Source organism: Schistosoma haematobium, chromosome ZW, assembly GCF_000699445.3.
Source record: "Schistosoma haematobium chromosome ZW, whole genome shotgun sequence".
NCBI classification, from domain to species: Eukaryota; Metazoa; Platyhelminthes; class Trematoda; order Strigeidida; family Schistosomatidae; genus Schistosoma; species Schistosoma haematobium.
The window spans coordinates 25286742-25306976 of record NC_067195.1 but is presented as its reverse complement, the minus strand read 5'-3'; the positions used below and the strand labels follow the sequence as shown (position 1 = coordinate 25306976).

General features: G+C 38.6%; 1 protein-coding gene across 2 annotated transcripts; it reads right to left on the bottom strand.

Moving 5' to 3' along the window:
• Positions 1-228: 228 nt before the first annotated feature.
• Positions 229-15906, bottom strand: MAP3K7_1 (Mitogen-activated protein kinase kinase kinase 7). Of its 2 annotated transcripts, XM_012946174.3 has the most exons (6): positions 15763-15825; positions 11762-11873; positions 11488-11722; positions 4644-4913; positions 3257-3449; positions 229-812 (listed from the first exon to the last, which is right to left on the bottom strand). In XM_012946174.3, exons 2-6 carry the CDS (start codon positions 11834-11836, stop codon positions 662-664), a joined length of 924 nt encoding a protein of 307 aa, XP_012801628.1. In that variant the 5' UTR covers positions 11837-11873; positions 15763-15825; the 3' UTR covers positions 229-661. The 2 variants fall into 2 exon arrangements, with proteins under 2 accessions (XP_012801628.1, XP_051070823.1); XM_051210803.1 differs by having other exon boundaries at positions 4644-11722; positions 11762-15906.
• Between the last annotated feature and the right edge of the window lie 4329 nt (positions 15907-20235).

Sequence of the window (20235 nt, the reverse complement as noted above, 5' to 3'; positions counted from 1 at the left end):
ACTATTAGTTCGTCATATTAAATCTTCAAATTAAATAACTAAAAGTATGTTCACGCTGAACTACAAGAACTTTACAATGTGGCGAAAATCTAGTCAGGATATAAATTTCCTCGTAATCGGACAATGATAATAGATATAAACAAGTTTAGTAAGGTTTAATTGAAACATGTTAGAATGGCGTAAATGCGGTATAGTTTATATACACAGGAAGGTAAGTATTCGTAACCAAATAAATCTCCAAGTGGGTAGTACTTAAAAGCATGAAGGACGAGAAATAAAAACTATGAGGATGAAGGCGTTTAGCTAAATGTTAGTGAAACAATTCGAGATATTCACTAACGGCACTTAAAATAACTGCAATTGTTATGGTTCTACAGGTGAAACACTTGGTAAGTTGATCTGTACTTCAACTAAACACAACTGACCTAAACCAGTTTATAGTATAGAAAATCAACTTGGGTTAGGAATAAAAAATAGTTTACACAATACGGAATATTAAAAGTACATATATTGGAATAGAACTGTACGGTTAGTGAAGTCTTCCAACGAATGATAAACAGCTAACCAAACGGATACTGTAAGATTATTTCACATGTACTTGGAAGTTTAGGAAAACAGGGAACATTGTCTCAAACTATATACACTTTTAAGGTGCATTATGCTACAATTTCTTTAAAAAGTTTAAACAGTCATCAGGGATATCAACACCTTGGATAATGCTATCTACTGGAAATATTTGTTCAATTATAGAAGTCAAACATCTGCTCAGTTGGAACATTGTAGGTCGAATCATGGGATTTACAGCCCAACCACTGAAAAAAGAGAAGGGTCAAAAATAGGAAAACTTAGTTCCGAAATAACCTAGTTCGATATCTTATCATGATGAGTAAACTATATTAAGTAAAAACATAAATAGCAAACGATGTTTCAAATAATTGTAGCCCTGAGGTGGCTCCTTTCATTGCACGCGCTTGAGCAAAACGTCATTTATGTAGGTTTCTGTAAAGGCATCATAAGTAGAGATACTGTAGCAAGTTTGAGGTGACATTATTGACCAATTATTACATTATTAAAGGGATCTAAGGTATATATGCAAATGTTGCTGTAAATTAAAAGATGTAACGGGCTCCATATGACAATATAAGAATAAACCACGCAGAAACCAATTCAAATTTCTGTGCCTATATCAACATTTCGTACTTTAATTTATCGCTCTGAAAAGCGAAGTAATGAAAAAGGTTATTTTCAATTAGAGCAATTTATCAACTATTCTAAAGCACCTTGAATATTTCTAGTTCATTACTTTAAGAATAACTGAGGTAGATTCTACTAGCTGAGTAAGGTAATGACTAACACTTTTACAGGGTATGAAGTAGTAGCTGAAAGTCCAAACGCTAATCGAAGATCCTATTAATCGAAAAGGATTTTAAACAAAACTCCGTGAAGATATTCGGAAAAGCAATTTTGTGAATGCTCAACTCTATGAGGAAGCATGAACAATGAATAAACATGATAATGTAATATGAATATTTGAATACTAGTGTAAATGATAACAACACGCGGGTGTGTATCTTTCACAGAATTAGCACAAATAAAGGGGTGCAAACGTAATCATATTGGATGATAGTGTGAATAAAGTAAGATAGGAGGTTTTTGTCACAACTAATGGTGTTAGGGATAGTAAGTGAAGTGGTATCAGAAACGATTTCGAATAAAATTATAGATATGGGGACTAATTGGAGAATGAGTGGTATTTTCGAATGGAAAATCGATTAAATGTAAATAACAGGTCAAGGCCACAATAAAGACAAAAACAAGATATGCTTTCTTTGTACACAATGTTCAGACTTCATCCCATGAACAGAAGGAACATCTACTGTTTTAAAAAATTGGATACGAAGTCTTGGTAGATTTGAACGGATTCTATAAACAATATGTAAGTCAGTTGAGTGGTAACAGTTTATTAAGTGTCCGAGGATAAAATGCCTAATTGATTTACTCGGGTTGTTGCAAGACCAAGCTTTGACATGTCCTATTAATGCCGAAAGCTGGTGTTGACTGTTTATGTACCTTATCGTACAGAAGCAGGCATGGAGTTGAACCTTCTCTCATTCTTTCCCTCCCACTATGTATATACGACTGTACGACTTGGCGAGGAATTCGGCGAAAGCAGATTGATTCTCTGAATGTCGTGTCTTTAATATTTAAGAACGCAGTGAACATCTTACCTTTTTCTAGGCGATATTTTGATTACCACTAACATGGTTTAGTGTAGCTTTATAAACAGTTTACCAAGTAAAGTTCATCAACTCAGCTCTGAGCCACACTATTATCAAGTGCTTCAACAATCAGGCAGCTTGTGTGGAAGGTATGCGCAATATACCTTAGTTATCAAAAGTTTGCCAAGTTGTTAAATGAACAAAAATAGCTAAATCGGCATCACAGAACAGTGACTATTACTAGTAATTTGTAACTACATCCCATCAACTAGTTCTTGAATCATATGTATTGACATGATCGTTCTTAATTAGAAACTAAAATATCTAGACAAACACTACTCGCTTTCGAAATAACGGGGAGAGTAGTGTGAAAGTATAACTTTTGGGACTATCATACGGAGGATTATTACTTATACTTTTATTGTATACTTAGTGAACGTTTGGATCTTTGTGTTCCTATATTTGCCTATTTCTAAACTTTACGTTGACCTATAAATCGCTGCTATGTCTTATTGTTCATCAATGAATTATTTCCCTAGCACTACGGTTTTGTATCACTTATGACTAAGCTATGCATACGTCGTAGTTTTCTGCTTGTGAAGTCAGTCATTTTAGGTATATTATTGTGAGTTTTGAGTCTAGATTGAATACAATACAGTAGCTAACTATTTATTTTCGGTCTTCATTTCATTAGACACTGGGTTAAAGTGAGCGTTAAGGTCTTGGTTCTTGTGTATTAGTTTGTGTGATTTGAAAAACTAGAGGTCATCAGCCCAACAGGGGATTACAGACGAACCAATCAATATTCGAACTAGAAAATATAACGGCGCGACCATACACAGTAATTTGTTTTGTTCGGCGTCGCATTAACTTTTCCCAGTGAAGTCTGATAATTCTTATATATTTTGTTGCTAAATTACCTAACTCGCCCATACTTCATACTTTAACTAATTCTGTCAATCGTGACAGACTAAAATCTATTAATGTGAGAGTTATTGTGAGTGTTTACCCATCCGGGAATAAGAAGGACGACTTACCTCTCAATAATAATGCTTAGTAGTTCAGGACACCCAGCTAATGTAGGTGGTCGCTGAGTAATAGAAGACCAAAACTTGTCTGCTACATCACGTCTTTTCAGGATTTTATTTGGGGGTTCACGAGCTAGAAATTCCCAAAATGTAACCGTTAAACTGTAGACATCAGATTTTTCTGAGTACGGTAATTTTTCACCTGGATATATTTGTTGATGAGGTAAAAGCGAAAAAAAATAAGTGAGGATGAGTAAATGAGAGTATATTTATTATTTATTTATTTGAACATACAAATATTGGTACAAAGGGGTACCGAATACATATACGCCACATAAGTCACTCGATTTGTGTGTGGGCTATGATACTGCCCGAGTACCCAAACCGAAGTAGGTGGTTTTCTCAGGGGGCTAAATCCTGAGCCTTCGACCTAAAGGTCTGATCCACAAGGCGGTGGAGCAGCTTCAGGAGATACAGTCCCATGGTAGCCGGTGACCAACAATAGGTTCATACATCATTTGTCCTCTCGGGATCCCGGAGCCCATGTGCACCATTGTTTTGAAATCAGGGCTTTCCAACTCCTCTAGGTGGACCTTCCGTGTCCACCAATCCGGCTAAAGGGCCGGAAATTTACTTTTCGCCCCCCCAGTTTCGTAAACAATACCCCCGTCGCGAAAGGCAGTAAGTAAGACTTCCCTGACAATGGCTGTATACGCGTGACCATGTGAGAGCATTTGAAGAGGGAGAGCTAACTCTCATCATCCTCGGCCGTACCAGAGCTAGATAGGAAGAATAAATGAGGGTAGCGATGATTTTACGTGACACAAAAATTCAAGACAATATTAGACCAAAAAATAATTTTACTAATTCTGGGTGTATCATGTTGGTTTAAAAAATAAGTTAGATGAGGAAATAGTCACTTTCAGTACTACATAAACATATATTCGTTTGATGAACCGCACATTAAAGTAAAAAAGAGTAATCCAGAAATGTTTGTTGGGTGGTTAGAGACAAATTAACGACTAAAATCCCGAAACTCTGGAACTCTTCTACTCATTGGGTGGCGAAAAATCCGCCATATACAATAAAGTGTATTGTGATTGGTTTCTGTCACCTATCACAAGTGTGAGTTTATTTAGTATCTTTTTATTTAATAATTAGCTTTTTCTGACTTACAGAAATTTATCCGCATTTTCAAGACAATAAGTCTACTGATAAGGGTGAGGAAAGTTTTACATTTTATATAAACTGTTTCTATGTTAACCATATGAATGACCACAGTTAGGATACATTGTATTTGCGTTAGACAATGATATGGTGAATAAATTTACATAGATTAGGGGAAATCAGTGAGATTCATTATTAGTGATAAATGCAGCAAATCATATTTACTTACCACTTCGAACTGTCCATAGTTCTGGGGCCATATAACACAGAGTTCCAAAAACAGAAGGTTCGTCAGACAAAGTAGTTCTAGATGATCCAAAATCACCTAATTTAACTAAACGCAGTCTATCAAAACCTAAAATATTGGAAGGTTTTATATCTGCATGTATAACTGAGGGGGAACATAAACGATGTAAATAGTCTGAAGCCCGACTAATTTGCAATATCCAATTCAAAGTATTAACCAGGTTATAATGAACTCCAGAGAAGTCATACAAAACTAAATAGCAAAATAAAACAATATAATTTCATAAGATTAGTAGTTAAAACAAAATTCCACAGCACAGATTTCGGTGAAGATGTTGACACTTGATGAAGACGCGACAGAATTCGGAGCGATAGCTTACTAGCAAAAACCCTGACTTTCAACCGATAGACTTCAGGTTTAAGGTCTATCCCATCTACTTCAATTTAAGCAGCTGGATAATAACAATAACCTTCATGTGAACAACGTAGTTTAAAGCAGAGTACATAAACCACTTTTACTTGGTAAATAAGAGTATACAGAATATCTATAAGGTTCACATAGTTTTTGGGACTTATTTCTTTTTTTTGTAACATACCCACGAAATTACATTTATGAAATGGAGATTTTATTTGATGTGACAACTACTTTGTTGTCGTTAGGCTGGAATGTATTTACTAAGGGGTTTAAAATGAAACACTGTATGTGAATGAGCTCAAAACACATAACTACGCTATTTGCCCGACACTAACCACACGTAAGGTTTCAAGAGGCTGCTGAAAAAAGAAAGTACCAAGTTCCAGCACACAAGAGTAGATTTTCAGTAGGTTTTAAAGTTCAAGTTGTCTGAATCACCATTTAATTTAATGAGTGCTCTTTTTTGACAGAGGCAGCTAATGATGGTCTTGAGATGAGACTAATAGACGTACAGGTTACAACAACTTGATCTAATGTTTTAAGAAACCAAAATTAAATTCTGATCATCGTTGACAAAGGGTGAGTCAATCTATATTTGTGAACAATAGTTCTAGCCTATGAGCTCCAAGACGTTAACTCAGGCACACATATAGTCCGTATTACATATGATTTTAGACTACAACGCACTAGTGAGAAACTGCGAAAGGTGCTAACTCAGTAAATTGGGCTTCAGTGCAAATGTTTTAAACTTCGCGTAGTGTTCGGGTGCAAAATAATCCTCACCCTACAATTACGGGCTAATTTCACTTAGTCTGTTAAGATTAAACGGAGCTAAATTTTCTGTAGAAACGAACAATGGATTTGAGAGGGTTTGACTCACGTGAATGTGATAATACATAAGAAAGTGCAGAAAGTGGTTTTTCAACTCCCCAAATGTGACAACATGTAACCATAAGTATCATTTAGTAATTCTGTGACTGAGATAATTACATGGCTATGATGAAAATTTGGCTGACTAAGTAACCAAGAACATAGTGTGAATGGTAGAGATTTATTTTGACTCAATTAAGGACTGCATGAGATACGAGGTGGGATTCTAAAACAAAATACAACCGAACCAAATTTGTGCCAGGTATGATCCAGTTTGCAAGACTAATCACTCTGTGCACTTTAAATACAATAGCCTGGCTAAACAGAACAAACTTTAGTCAGTGGAAATAAACTTAAACTACAACACACTTTTTAAGAATGTAAGGTGCCACGTCCCGCATTAATTGTGTCCGCTATTATGATGCTGTGGTTGATCTTGTTGGTGACGCTAACATCGAACTACGTTAGGTGGGACACTTGTTCCTTGAGGTTCAAACATGTCAGGGGTAAGACCAAAAGCAGCTAATTCAATGTTCGAGAGTGAAGTTTTACTAGCAATTGCACTGGAGTGTATCCCAAGAATAATCAGTATATGCAGTGATACTTCCTTCTTACGATGGAGGAGTTAGAAAAGGTTGATCCTAAAGATATTACCCCTCACATTGTGTCACAAATTTCCTGTTCCGGCCGTAAGAGTTAAAAATATGGAGTCAATATATCGAAAGCCAATCACAAATAAGCCTCAAGTAGCCGTCATGCCACCAGGTCAGTTAAGGAACTACTAACCCAGGATCTATTTTCAGGAATCCCATTAATATCGTGAAACTCTGGTTGTCTCAAACAATGGCGTTTTGATTTTTTGTCGCATATGGATCCTGATGAATAATTAGGTTACGCAAAAAAATGCTGTTTGAAGGAGTTTCGAAGTTCTTAGTTGAAGTTTTGTTACAGTCTTATTAAGAGTGTCTCCTAATTTACAAATATTTATCCAAAAATTGTACTGTAAGTTCGGAATTAATCTCAAAAAAGTTACATCTGAACATAAAGTCTTAGGTTTAAAACAGAAATATTCCTGTTTTGGTATATTAATTACTAAGGCTTTATTGATGAACCTCATATCAAAGTTCAGGAGTGAAGACACTATGATGTTTGGGGAATTCGAGTTATGTTAATAGACCAGAAAGCTAGTCAATCAGTCACTTATACTTAACGTAAGACCTGGTGCATGTGTGTTACTAGCTAACTTACTTACGCCTGTTACCCCTTCTGGAGAAGCATAGGCCACCCACCAGCACTCTACATCCAACTCTGTCCTGGGCAATCCTTTCCAGTCGTTATTCATCCTTTTCACGTCTGCTTCCGATTTCCGACATAGTGTGTTCTTCGGCCTTCCTCTTTACCGTTTCCCTTCAGTTTACTGATTTTCGTAATGTATGTCCTATCCACTTTCAACGTCTTTTCCTGAATTCACCCTCAACTGGAAGCTGATTTGTCCTTTCCCATAGTAGGCTGTTGCTGAGGGTTTCCGACCAACGGACATTGAGTATCTTGCATAGACAATTGTTTATAAATACCTGTATCTTTTTGATGATGGTTGTAGTTCTCCACGTTTCAAATTCATACAGTGGGATTGTCTTGATATACGCATTGAAGATTCTGACTTTGATATCAGTTAACAGTTGTTTTGAGTTCCTTATGTTCTTCAACTGTAGAAATTCTGCACTTGCCACACTAGTTGTCTTCACCAGCATTTGTTCGTGTGTATGGAATAGAAGGGCCAGGTTATCTGCGAATTCGAAATTTTCTAATTGATTCCGAGTTGTCTATTGTATTCCGTGCTTTCCCTTAAATGTTGAGGTCTTCATAATCTAGTCGACTATCAGAAGAGGAAGGGGAAGAGTAGGCAACCTTGTCTGACGACGGTTCTTCCTTGGAATGCATCTGTCAGCTATCCTCCATGCACAACTTTGCACTATAGTCCGTCGTATGAATCCCGGTTAATGCTGACAATCTCTTAGGTGCTCAAAGAAGTTTCCATAAAGTCCTCCTATGCATACTGTCAAACGCCCTCTCATAGTCAATGAAGTTGATATATAGTTACGAGTTCCACTCAACTGACTTTTCAATGATGATACATAGTGTTGTGATTTGGTCTCTGCATGACCGATCCTTACGGAATCCGGCCTGCTAATCTCGAAGTTGAGCGTCTACTGAGTCTTTCATCCGGCTCAGCAACACTACGCTGAAAACCTGTGTAAGGTGTGATCGATAAACGAACTCACCAATGATAAAGTGAAACGCCCACCACCACATTAACTTTCTTTGACCTTGTATGACTATGTCTTGTTTATTCACCAATCACAATTTTATGTTCACTATAAAACAATATTTGTTGACTCATTTTTCCTATCCTCTACCTACTGTTCGAAACAGATACAGTTTATCAAGCCAAATAGCTTACTTGTTCTGACTTTGGCTAGACCAAGACTATGTGCTCGACAGTCTAGAGAATAGCTTAGAGTTATACCTGTAGGAAATTGCTTCCTACACTTGGCCTGGTACTGACAGTAGTGTGGTGCCTCTGCAGTTCTTGCATTTGTTCAGATCTCCTTTATTCGGTATCTTTATGGGGTGTCCTTCTTTCCAGTCCATCTACACTTCTTCTTCCTTCCAAATCTTCTTGAATAGAGGGTAAAGCATGTTTTCAGTTACTCTAATGTCTGACTTCGGTGCTTCAGCTGGTATATTGTCAAGTACTGCTGCTTTCCCGCTCTTGATTTGTCTGGTGAACATCCCGGTTTCTTTGATCGTTGGTGGAGTGACATCTATAGGAAGGTCTATGTGTGCTGTTTCGATGTCCAGTGGATTCAATGAAGCTGGTCTATTCAACAGTTCTTTGAAGCATTCTACCCATCTTTCTCCTTGCTCTTGAATCTCAGTGATTGTCTTGCCTTCTTTGTCCTTCACTGGCCTCTCTTGTTTACTATATTTCCCTGCTAGTTTCTTCGTTGTCACATAGCTGTCTCATATTTCCTTCTCTTGCAGCTTTTCCCACTCTTTCACGTATTTCTGCTTGTCGGCTCTAATGCTCTTCTGCATTTGCTTGTTTGCCTCAGTGTATTCAGCTCGTGTCTAGAATTTCTCTGCTCATGTTCGGCTGTTGTTAATTGCTGTTTTCTTGTTCTTTCTTGATTCTTGCTCATGGTTTCGGTAGAGATCTATTCCTTATGATGCTTCTTGAGGTCCAGAACCTCCTGAAATGTTGAAGTTGGTACTTCTTGGATCCCTTTCCAGTTGTCCTCCATAGTGGTTTCTCCTTCTTTCAGTAGATCTTGTAAGGCTTGCAACCTGTTGTTGAGAGCTATATTGAATTCGTTGAGTTTGTTATTATCCCGAAGGAAGGTTGTGTTGAACCTTTGTAATACTGTTTCCCCAGTTTTCCAGTGTTTCTTCAGCTTCAGTTTAATCTTGGCCACAACCAGGTGATGATCTATATACGTTCTATATACCTATAAAAATTGTTGCTCTGGTTGTTAGAAGGGGCACCGGCCTCGTGACTTCCGGATAATTTTGGCTTTCATCATAAGGCGTCGTAGTTCTTCCTTCAACTTTCAAGGCAGAGGCTAAGTGGTTTAATTTGTTTAATCTAGTTGGCATTTTCTAGCAAGAATTTTTTCTACGGGATGGGGTTGCCGACCCCATGCCCGACCCTCCTCCTTTACCCGGGCTTGGGACTGGTAGTAACTCTAGGAGATCTACATGCAGAGTGGGTTAATTCAGTTCGCTGCACACAAGATGTATAGCAAAATGAAATTTCCAAGGTAAACTCCAAAGTAGTAGATGTAGTAACAGTATAAGTGGTAATAAAAGATATTAGGCATAGATGTGACTTAAGAGAAAAATCTGGATAAGTGGGATAAAAAGGGTATCTTTATCAACCTATGAGGATTATTTGACTTGTGTGTGCACTCAGATACCTGGCAAAACTACGTAATTATGAACTGAATACTCATACGATGATGGGTCTAAGAAACTTTAAACGAATTCAACTAAGGATCAGAAACGTCCTTTATTGATGTTGTATGAGTAGATGATCTAAATAAGGATGAAAAATAAATACGAGGACTCAGTTATCAAAAAGAAATAAAGCACGACTATGGGCCTTGAACTATCATCAGCAACTGGTATTGTTAAAAATGATCTGTATAGTTTCAAAACTTTTTACACCAAATGCTGATTAGTTATTTGATCGACTTGAGGCACCTTTTATTTGTATTCAGTTTATTTATTCAAACACAAGCATTGGTACAAGGAGGCACCAAATATGTATGCGCCAAACTTCATCATTCGATTTGTGTGAGGGCTGGGATGCTGCCCGAGTACCCAAACCGAAGTAGGTGGTTTTCTCAGGGGGCTAAATCCTGAGCCTTCGACCTAAAGGTCTGATCCACAAGGCGGTGGAGCAGCTTCAGGAGATACAGTCCCATGGTAGCCGGTGACCAACAATAGGTTCATACATCATTTGTCCTCTCGGGATCCCGGAGCCCATGTGCACCATTGTTTTGAAATCAGGGCTTTCCAACTCCTCTAGGTGGACCTTCCGTGTCCACCAATCCGGCTAAAGGGCCGGAAATTTACTTTTCGCCCCCCCCAGTTTCGTAAACAATACCCCCGTCGCGAAAGGCAGTAAGTAAGACTTCCCTGACAATGGCTGTATACGCGTGACCATGTGAGAGCATTTGAAGAGGGAGAGCTAACTCTTATCATCCTCGGCCGTACCAGGGCATTTGAGTTTGTATTTAGTAGAACCTCTGTGAAAGTGATACCTTGGTGGAATAAAGTTCCAGGAAATAAAAATAGATCAGCTCTTGGTCATAAGCTCACACAAACTAAAATAATAGCATGCAGAACCACAGACCGCGAAATGTGATATCAGTAGAAGCACACGTGAAATCTAAGAAATTTCTAGGTAGTTGAGTAAATATAATCCATTAATCCGTAAAGGCGATGACTGAATATGAGAGAAACGGAGAAGCGTATGATTGTTACTTTCAGTCCTTAGAAAATTTCGTCTCGATGTATAAAATTCTAGATGACACATGTATGATCTCACTCTACAGGAGAAGCTGGACTATTTACCCCATTCTTGTCTAAACATATTTGACCTATTAATTGCTTGTTCTGAATTCCACCAGTGTCTTAATTCTTTATCTTTTCTGTTCTAGATGTCTGCAAGTAAATCTTTTTGTGGTTACACGATAAGTCAGGTTGAAATGATGACTAAGATAACAAATGGTCCCAAAGAATTGCAACTGGTCTAGTTGGTATAGTGATACTACTACAGCTTACTCCCTCTCAAAGTAGACACGGATTATGTCCGGAATGATAATGAAAGATTAGCATCTAAATTGCTCAGATTAGAGAAAACAGTAACACTAAAAATTGAGGGTTAAGAGGGAACTAATCTGTTTTGTTCCTTGATTATTTCTAATATAATGATGAAAAGGTGAAAAAGTCGAGTGATACCAACACTGAAATTTACCGTTTTGTAATGAATGACAATTGGCATACTCGAGGATCAAGAAAGAACAATCCAATGGAAGTGAAGGTCCGGCACCAATCAAATGTATGATATTTTCATGTTCAAGTTGAGCAATAAGTGATAATTCTTTTTGGGCTAGAGGCTTGTGCTTCTCATGAAATAATTTAACTACAACGTTCTTTCCCTCCCAAACTCCAAGATAAACATTGGAGAATGAAGTGGTTGCCAAAGTAAACTGAACAAACAAGTTAAATGGGAAACGAAAAGCAACTACCTTATCTTCAAGAATTTTTCTCACAAGTTCGTTATTTACGCTAATAAGTGATTTACGACAAGAATTGTTGGTCATACTTCACCCGAATATCCATGAGAAGTTTGAAAAAAGCCTGAAATGTGTGAAGGTTAGAGCTTTTAAGCTGGATATATCAGAAAAATAAATTATACGCTTGTGGCTACCTGAAAACAGGATTAAAACGTTGGAGGACATTACGAAATATTTTTAACCTTTCATCGTTTAAGCAACTACTCTGTTAGTAGTTTTTAAACCTGTAAACTTCACATGGATACCTCACAGTGGAGTTTTATCCTGTTCATTAGAATTCCATTAGGAAAACAACCAACTTTTAAGAATTTTCGCACTATTTCGAGAGTTTTAACTTGTGAGCTTCTTCTAGACCCAAATACAAAGTAAACAAACCGTCTGCCCATGGTGGGCTTTGATCAAGACTACTATGCTTCTGTGAGTGTCCAGTCTTCTTTTAAATGAGTCAGTTGAAGGGGAGGACACCATTGCCTCGGGTAACAGGTCCCAAGAATTGATGACTCAGTGTGAGAAAAGGAATAACACAGGCCGTAAGCCTTCTGTTCTTACTACAGAAATCTGAATCTGAGATTTTCACATTAGCGTATAGTAGCATCGGGGACTCAACTATACTTGGGAGTTCATTTACATACAGTATAAAAAGTAAAGGACCTAGGATAGCCTTACTGTACTCCACCAAGTACTGGTTTCCAGGAAGAGCATTTAGAATCTATTCTTACTTTCTGCCTACGACCTTCCACGAAATCCTTAATTAACTTTAGATTTTCCAGCTTTGACAATAGTCTATTACTCATCTACTTTATCAAATGCCTTACTGAAGTCTATGTAGAAGATATTCACCGATTTCCCATTGTTTGGAGCCTCTGTCCATTCCTCTTATATTGTAAGAAGGTGCAAAGTAATCCATTCCTGAATCCATGCTTACTGTTTAACAAACTGTTGGTTTCCATGTATGTTATGATTATTTCTCCCAGTATTTCACTAAGACACTTGCGAGAGAGACAGTCTGTAGTTTGATGAAAGTTGTCTTGGTCCTGTTTTATGTATTAGAGTGACGATTGCATCCTTCCAGTCCATCGGTAACACACCTTGACCAAGTGATATATTGAATATCACAGTCAGTGGGGCTGCAATATATTGTGCAGTTTGTCTCAAGATTTTGTGGTGTCCAAGTGCTAAGAGCCTTAAGTACATCGTCTTGATCAAAGTCCACAGTGAATAGACGGTTTTTCGACTTTGTATTAGGGTATAGTTCTTTGTCTAGAAGGGGCTCTTGAGTTAAAAACTTCCCTGAAATAGTTTGCCATGACCTCTGATTTACTGTGATCATCCTCTATCATTTCAGATCCACTCTTTACCGTAATTAGTTTTGGAATTCAATGCTGTGTCCTTGTTCTGTAATTTATGTACGAGAATAGTCTCTTAGACTGCTTGGTTACAGATTGGGCTAACTGCATTTCATATTTTCTCTGAGCTTCCAGGATTGTAACTATACACTTATTTCTCACCGACCTGTAGCGTTCTATCGTACTTGTTGTACCAAAGGTGTTGGTAACTTTCCAACATTGCTTCTTTTGTCTTAGTAAACGTTGAATATTCCGGCCTATCCAGGGTATATATGGTTGAGTTACCTGATTGTATAACTGCCTGAAATGAGTTCATGCCTCTTCTACTGATGTCCCTGAATCCAGTTTTCAGCCGATGCTGCATAGTTGATTGCCTTCATGACTGCCCTCCATATGTTAGGATGGGCCGGCGCAACTGTTTGATAGGACATCCCAGCCATAAACTTGAAAAAGATGACTGCGTGACCACTTCTCCCAAGAAGGGGGAGGAAAGTTATTTGACTGACATTATCATCGTGTGTGAAGATTAGATCCAGGAGAGAAGAGGAGTTTCGTAAATCATATCTGGTGGGACCTCTAATTTGCTGGAATAAAGCTAGGACAATTACGGTTTCTAACAATTTGTAATCAAATGATGTTATTGATCATCTTACTTGTAAGTTTCCCCAGTTTATATAAGATACATTAAAGTTGCCTATTATATGGCTTTTACACCTAATAAACGAAGACTTGAGTTTGCTTGGGAGGAAGTCATTTACTACACGTTCTGGACTGCGGTATACTACAACAAATTCTATATCTTGTCGTTTACATTTCAGCATGCAGCGCACTACTCCACATGTCCGTGGATCATATGCCACTGTCTCGACCCCACCCCCCTACGGTTTAGCCTATCAGCTCTATTAGATAAAAAACCAATCAACTGAATCCCGCTATCACACACTTCTGACGTTAACCATGTTTCTGAGACAGCTATGAAATCCGGGTTTTCTATATCCACTATTGTCTTGAGCTCCACCATTTTATTTTGTGGGCTGATAGCATTTGTGTGGCACACCCTTAATTCCGTGAAGAACTTTACCTTACCATCCAGAGTGCTTTGAGGATGGTTTTACTCCGAACTTTTACAATTTGAAAGCCCTTAAGTACAACGTTTTTCCACCGTTTCGACGGCGCTCATTTAGTCCTACTTCTGCCGATCGTCCCTTAATACGATCAACCAGGCCGATATCATTACGGATGTATATTTCGGATCCAATCAGTCTGCGTGAGTTTCCCAGTATTAGGTGTTTTCTTCAGCCGAAGCAAAGGTAACCATTAGGAGGCGGTTTTTCTGAGTACTTTCAGAATCCGCTTTTTGTCCTATGCTATAAAGCTTACAGATGCTAACTCCTGATACTATTTATGGGGGTAGCTTGCTTATTAAGGACTTAGTGTGGCTGAGGTCGTGCTCGAATCTAGCCTTTAGTTTCTTTTTTGGCTAGAAATAACAGATGTAGATGAATGTGTACTTCATGGGGACTTATATGTTTTAATTAGCTAGTCCTAAAAAGTAGCTGATGACTATCAACGTGACCAAGTGTTTCTACAGGGACATTGGGGGGGGGGAAATAAAGGTAAACAGACATAACATTAGAGGAGTCAGTGCCTGTAGTCTGGTCTCATAAGGATCCTGAGGTGACAGTGAGTCATGATCTTAAGACCACGGCCCACTGCCGCGTGGTCGCAGTTAAGCTTCTTAAAACCCTACGGGCTTTAAGACAAACGTTTATTAAGTTAGATACCAATATGTTCACTACAGTACACATAACAGTGAGATCCAGACATGAAAACTGTGTTCAGGCTGCAGGCCACTGTGAATCTGATATCTTGGAAAAAGTAGAGGGCAGCTACCCGTGTAATACAAAGGCCACGAACGAACAAGATACCCGTGGTATACAGGTTCTCACACCGAGTAATCAATTCTTGAACCTGCTACCCGAAGTAGTGATATCCTTCCCTTCATTTGACTCATACAAGAGAAGACTAGACACTAACAGAAACATAGTAGAAAAGAAATAACACAAGCCGTAAGCCTTCTGTCCTTAATACACAGATCTGAAAAATGGGCTATGTGTCATATTCCCAAGAGCACCTAAACCTTATTACCCCATTTTGAGGAAAATCCTGTCCGTTTAGGGAGAATTTTAGGGAAGCCGCTATAGAAAACTTTGGGGAAATGGCGAAAAACCCCAAAATGTTTGGGGTTATTTTGCGTTTTCCCCAGAGTTTTATAACACGTTGTGGTTTTTCCCCAAACTTTGAGGAAAATTTCTTACGGCTTTGGGGAAAACCTCAAAGTAGGGAGATTAGGACACATTACTGTCACGTATGAACACATAGATAACCTATGCTAGTGGAAGTGTAGCGATTTGCGTCTAGCCAGAAAGTACTTTGTGTACCAGGAAAGTATGCAGAACAGCGTGAGTGGGGACTGGAAATGAGAGTAACATAAGTAAAGGTGAGACGACGACCCAGCTACCGCACATGATGCACTGATATTCATTAAAGAAAGCAAAAAACAACAATCAGATTACGACAGTCTAGGAAGAGAAACGAGAAGCACACAGTTTAGCCCGCTACGGTAGCGATGCAATGGCATTGCCCATCGATGGACGCTACCGAGTTCTTGAAGGTCAAACTGTCGTAAACCGATTGGTGCTACATGGAGTGCATTACATGTTCCCGCCATTTATCTTGGCAACCAATCAGAAACATGCTGCAATGGCGCGACCTTAGTCATCTACTGCATCACTTTGTAGCAATTTGGATGTCGTGTTTCGTTCTGCGTTTTGTTTTGCTGGGCTTGAGGTTTCGTTCGAGTTGTTGTTGTTTGAAATGGCCTGAAAATTCTTCTAAATACTTTTGTATTATTCCTTTTAATGCATGTGATCTGGATTAAATTTTTCATGGATTATCGAGAAATTGTTGTGGAGTTATGGTGGTCTCCGTTGAAGAGACTGTCCATTTCAAGTCAAAGATTATTGTTAAATAAACTATACATACCTGGGACCACCCGAGCTCGTGGGAAAATCTTAGCAAATTGTTGCAAAACGCACGGCGCCGAGACGCTTCAAGTGTTTTAATTCGTCAGTTCCAGGCGTATTCTAGAATGGAAAACCCGAAAATGCCGTCGAATTAAAGTGTATCCTAAAAGATCCAAGCCACAAACAGCTAAAGTAACGGTAGCTCTTAACAAAACTGGCTCCCATAACCGTAGAAAGTATGTTTCTCTCAAGATTATTGGGTATGATTGCCGCTTACAGTTAGATACAGCCTCCGATATAACGCTTATAAGCAGGAGAACGTGGGATAAATTGGGAGACCGAGATTGTATTCAACTAATCAATCAGCACAGAGTGCATCCGGAGGAATTCTAAACATTGCTGCTGAAATTCATTGTGAAGTCACAGTCAAAGAGTTTACGGAGAATTGTGTAATATTTCTGACAGACCGTCCATCACTCGACTTGATTGGATAGAAGGGTTGAAGTCAACAGACCGCCCCATAAACTCAATCTGCAACAACGTCAGTAAGTCGAAAGTTGATGAGAAAAACTCAGTGGAAACATTATTAAAACGAAGTAAAATGGTATTTATTGATGGTCTTGGAAAATGCACTAAATTTAAAGCTGCTCGACAGGGATCAAAACCAGTATTTCGCCCTAAAAGAACCGTACCATGTGCTGCCCTCTCAGTGATTAAACATGGGCTAGAATGACTTCGGAAACTGGGTGTCATTGAATCGGTGAATTCCTCAGAATGGGCCGCACTGATAGTAATAGTAAAGAAGACTAATGGTAGCGTCCGGTTATGTGCCGATTACTCAACTGGGCTGAATGAAGCCTTAGAAACTCATCAGTATCCATTACCCTTACCTAAAGATCTTTTTGCTAAACTGAGTGGAGGTAAGGTTTTTGCAAAGTTGGATCTATCGGAAGCTTGTTTACAAATCCCTGTAGCTGACGAGTGTAAAAATCTGCTCACCATAAACACACACATGGGCATATTCTGGTATAATCGACTACTCTTCGAAGTCAAGACGGCCCCATCTATATTTCAGCAAATAATGGATACTATGTTACAGGATGTTCCAGGTGCTGCAGCTTATCTGGATGATATCATAATTATGGGAGTAGATAGAATAGACTTAGAAAAGAAGCTCAACCAGGTGCTGTAGTGAATAGCCGGATATGGACTTCGGCTTCATCCAGAGAAATGTAACGTTTGTATGCAAAAATTACGCTACCTCGGATTTATAATCGACAAAGATGGTAGACCAGATCCAGAGAATACCCATGCAGTGACAATTTTGCCCAGACCGACGGACGTCACCACACTACGATCCTTTTAGGGAGTAGTTAGTCATTATGGATCTTTTATTCCGAACCTTCATCAACTACGTGCTCCCTTGAATAACCTTCTGGCGAAGAATGTAAAATGGAATTAGTCTGCAACTTGCCAAGCTGCTTTCGATGGAATCAAGAAAGAACTAGTCTCGGATCTGCTGCTCGCCCATTAAGATCCATCTTTACCCATTGTAGTAGCATCGGACGCTTCAAACTAGGGCATTTGAGCAATTATTTCTCGCACCATGCCAGATGGATCTGAGAAAGCCATATCGCATGCGGCTAGATCGTTAACGTCAGCAGAACGTAATTACAGTCAGATCTAGAAGGAAGCATTGTCGATTATCTTTGCTACAAAGAAATTTCTACAAGATGATATTTGGACGTCAGTTCACTATATTAACTAATCATAAACCATTACTAGCCTTTTTGGGGTCGAAGAAAGACATACCTGTATACACGGCAAACAGACTGAAACGTTGGGGAATTACACTCTTAGCTTATGACTTCAAGATCAAGTACCAGCCCACTACTGATTTTGGACAAGCTGACGCTCTATCTAGACTGATTGGTTCACAAGTAAAACAAGAAGACACTTTGGTGGCAGCAGTCGAGACGGAAACAGAAGTACATCGAGCATTGGAAGACTCAGTCTATGGTTTACCAGTTACTTCCAAAGCCATCAAATAAGCCACAGAAAATGACAAGATTTTAAGAGAAGTTAGTGGTTGTCTTCTCATCAAGTGACTGAACTGTCGTTTCCAAGGCGAAAAGCTAAATATTTTTGTCGACGGGACTGACTCATGATGGTCGATTCGTGTATTATGTTTGGTGACAGAATTGTTGTTCCAAAACATTACGCTAAAAGTTTCTGAAACAATTCCACAGCGGTTATTATCGTAAATGTTATTTTGCATACGTGTATATGTAAAATTATGGTCTACTATGATATTAGTACTGCTGTAATAATAGATGTAATCCCAAAATTGTAGATTTGTCATGATATAACTGTCTAATCTATAAGGTCTTATGTGGAAGTCACACCATCGACTACACCAACTCACTGTATCGTATCAATTACCAATAAATGATGTAGAACAAGGTTAGGCTAGAGAAGGAACAATATATTTAATATGAATGGAAGATATAAGGTAACATTGAGAGGGACCACGCTTGCATGGCCGAGCCATGCCATTCGATCAACTCCAATTCATTCAATACACTCTTCCCGCCTTCTCCATCGTTAGGTATTTCTCCGCGTTAAATATTGAATGCCTATTTTCTGAGTAGTCTTGTGTTCAGCTTTGAAGACTGTGTAGTAATGGTCCAATGCCACTACATATATACCATACTCTTACAATTTTTGTTGTTATTATAACCAGTGTTACCTCCGGACACTCTGGCGGAGCTATGTGGAGATATGCATGACAAGCTTATTTTGTAAATAGATTTTGATGTTATTTGTGTTTATTCTGTTAGTTTTTCATAACATGTACATTTGCTACTAAATGATTGTACGAGTTGTTTAAGTGGGTGACCTTGGACACACTTTCTTCCGTCGTGTTACACTCATAGCATGACACACGCTGTTACCTACTAACAAATACACTGCTATATATACACACACACCTCTTGTTCTCCATTTGCTCGTGGTTGTGCTAACTGAACTGTAAACCAACTACCGTCTACCTTTATAGACTACAACCAAATTATACCATATTCTACATTTGGTTATATCACTGGAATGACATCAATCTCACTGGAATCTTCAATCATATATAATTGTGGACTTTTGGTACCAAACTCAACCGGAACACGCACAAACCTGTTGAATTAAGTAACGTCTATAATTTTTGTTGCGTTTGTAACGTTTAACTGATACATACTAACATTACTGTTTGTACTTAATAACTCTGTTACCATTTTTGAGTTCATATATCATTTAATCCACCACAGATGTAACAAAGTAACAGAATTAATTACGCAGTGGCCTGAAACACCTTTTAAAACCATGGTATTAAATCGAACAAATCAGGTGGGAATTATTTGATGTGATCGTGTTTTTGGATTAAATATCAACAAACTACGGTGCACGGAATTGAGGTTGACTCTTTATCACGGGCAATACTCATCACAGTATGCTGAAATGTGACCTTGTGACAATTCTTGAAGGAGTGCCTTCATCTGAAGGTATGTCTAGTGAAAGTAGAAGGCTCGTTATTAATGTCCGAGACTTTCAAAGTCCCCGGGTACAATGGTTCTGTAATGACACAAAAGCAATGATAATCTGTTGTTCTATGGCATTCTGCATGGCAATCGTAGCTAGAAAATATGAAGATGTAGAATCATGTCACGTTCGCTGAAAACGTCTTCTTCAATCCACAGTAATGTGTACTGAAAATAAGTCTGTCGACAAACCGTCATTCTGACTTCTGTAGTCAGATTATTTATTACTGCAGCACTTATAACTTCGTACTTTGGTTTACATAGAGTATTGAGCAAAATATCTGGTGGTATACTGAGTAAGGACCCACATTCTAGTAGGGCAAGTGGTGTCACTGGGTTTTGAGCACCACTCGTCAGTTGAGTCAAATAGTTTCAAACAGTCTACCGGTCCTTGTCGAGGTCAAGAACAACCAACGTGCATCTCATAATTGCACGCCAGGGACTGGCCTATGCGACAGAAGGCAAAT

Bases quoted from the DNA above. Each gene is read 5' to 3' on its own strand.
- MAP3K7_1 (XM_012946174.3), bottom strand. From the start codon at position 11,836: ATGACCAACAATTCTTGTCGTAAATCACTTATTAGCGTAAATAACGAA. The intron at 11,723-11,761 runs GTAGTTGCTTTT...TTGTTTGTTCAG, and splicing joins GAAAAATTCTTGAAGATAAG to TTTACTTTGGCAACCACTTC. The intron at 3,450-4,643 runs GTAAGTAAATAT...AAATATATCCAG, and splicing joins ACTATGGACAGTTCGAAGTG to GTGAAAAATTACCGTACTCA.